Source organism: Hippocampus comes, unplaced genomic scaffold (genome assembly GCF_001891065.2).
Source record: "Hippocampus comes isolate QL1 unplaced genomic scaffold, H_comes_QL1_v1.1 scaffold444, whole genome shotgun sequence".
NCBI lineage: Eukaryota > Metazoa > Chordata > Actinopteri > Syngnathiformes > Syngnathidae > Hippocampus > Hippocampus comes.
The window spans coordinates 347,219-348,415 of record NW_017805078.1 but is presented as its reverse complement, the minus strand read 5'-3'; the positions used below and the strand labels follow the sequence as shown (position 1 = coordinate 348,415).

At 62.1% G+C, this 1,197-nt stretch overlaps 1 protein-coding gene across 3 annotated transcripts in view; it reads right to left on the bottom strand.

The window, feature by feature from the left end:
• Positions 1 to 7: 7 nt before the first annotated feature.
• Positions 8 to 1,197, bottom strand: part of eva1ba (eva-1 homolog Ba (C. elegans)) — a 4,245-nt gene continuing 3,055 nt past the window's right edge. For all 3 annotated transcript variants that reach the window (XM_019865310.1, XM_019865311.1, XM_019865309.1), the window contains one exon: positions 8 to 946. In XM_019865310.1, coding sequence (XP_019720869.1) covers positions 507 to 946 — 440 coding nt within the window. In that variant the 3' untranslated portion in view covers positions 8 to 506. The remainder of the gene's footprint in view (positions 947 to 1,197) is intronic.

Sequence of the window (1,197 nt, the reverse complement as noted above, 5' to 3'; positions counted from 1 at the left end):
CCCCCCCAACCCCCTACCACCACCTCATCCCACCAGATGTGGGCACTTCCTTTTCAGTGGCCGTGGAAAAACATTTTTCTCTCGCACAAGAGGTCGCGTTTTGTTTGTCGTTCGGGCCTGAGATTTTTATTCCAAAGATGCGTTTCCATTCCAAATAATAAGGCACGTGAGGCTCCATTGCAAACGAGGAAAGACGACGACGCTCTGCCAAAATGTTTCTGCTCATAAATCCGTTTGCCCCCCCCCCCAACCACCCCCCCGAGGCGGCATCTGCAATTGATTTGAGCGGAATGCTTTCATTTCCGCTTCGTTTTGACCTTCATTTCAGCGCATTCGGCTCAGCCCGAATCTCTGCGCTCCCTTTTTTAAGGGGGGGTGACTAGTCTTCACCGCGTACGCATTTCAAGTCAATGAATCAGCGGCATCCTTCAAATGCGGTCGGCTGCCGAAGTGACCCGCCGCGCCGCAAAGGCCTCGGCGTCTCGGGGGCGGGGCGGCGGCGTCCGTTAGTAGTAGCGCACTCTCCCGACGGTCCCCGTTCCCGTTCCCAGGACGTCCGGCTGTCCGTTCCTCCAGATTTCCCGGATGATGCGCTCGCGCTCCTCCAGCCGCTGCGCCCTCTCCAGCTCCTCGGCCGACGCGAACACGTTGGGCGTCCCGTCCGAGCGGTCGCCGATGCTGCCGTTCCCGGCGGGGATCTCGGTGGTGACGGCGAGCGGCGGCGAGGGGGCCACTTCCACGTCGTCGACGTCGTCGACGTCCTCCCCGGCGCTTTCCCGCTCCTCCTCGTCCCGCGGTATTTTTTTCTCGGGCGCGGACGAGGCGGCGGCGCCGGCCGTCCGGCCGCGCGGCTTGCAGGAGATGCGCATGACCAGCAAGCAGAGCGTCAGAACCAGGCCGAAGCAAACGCCCAGCACAAAGTACAGGCCGAAGCTCTCCGGGTTGCCTGCGGAACACGGGCGGGAGAAGGTGCTTCAACGGAAACGTCGGAAACGCAGCGGTCCAGTTTGCGATTTGACCCGGCGGAAAATGGTCGCTTTGCTCAACGGTGGCTTCACTCAAGACTCGCTCGCCGGTGACGTTTCAAGTCAAGCGCGTGACTCTCGGAGCCCCTCCGCCCCTTGCCCGCGGCCTCGGGTCTGCATGGGACAGACCCTCGATTCTAGGTAGCGAGGACTGAAGAGGGGGTCGGGGGGG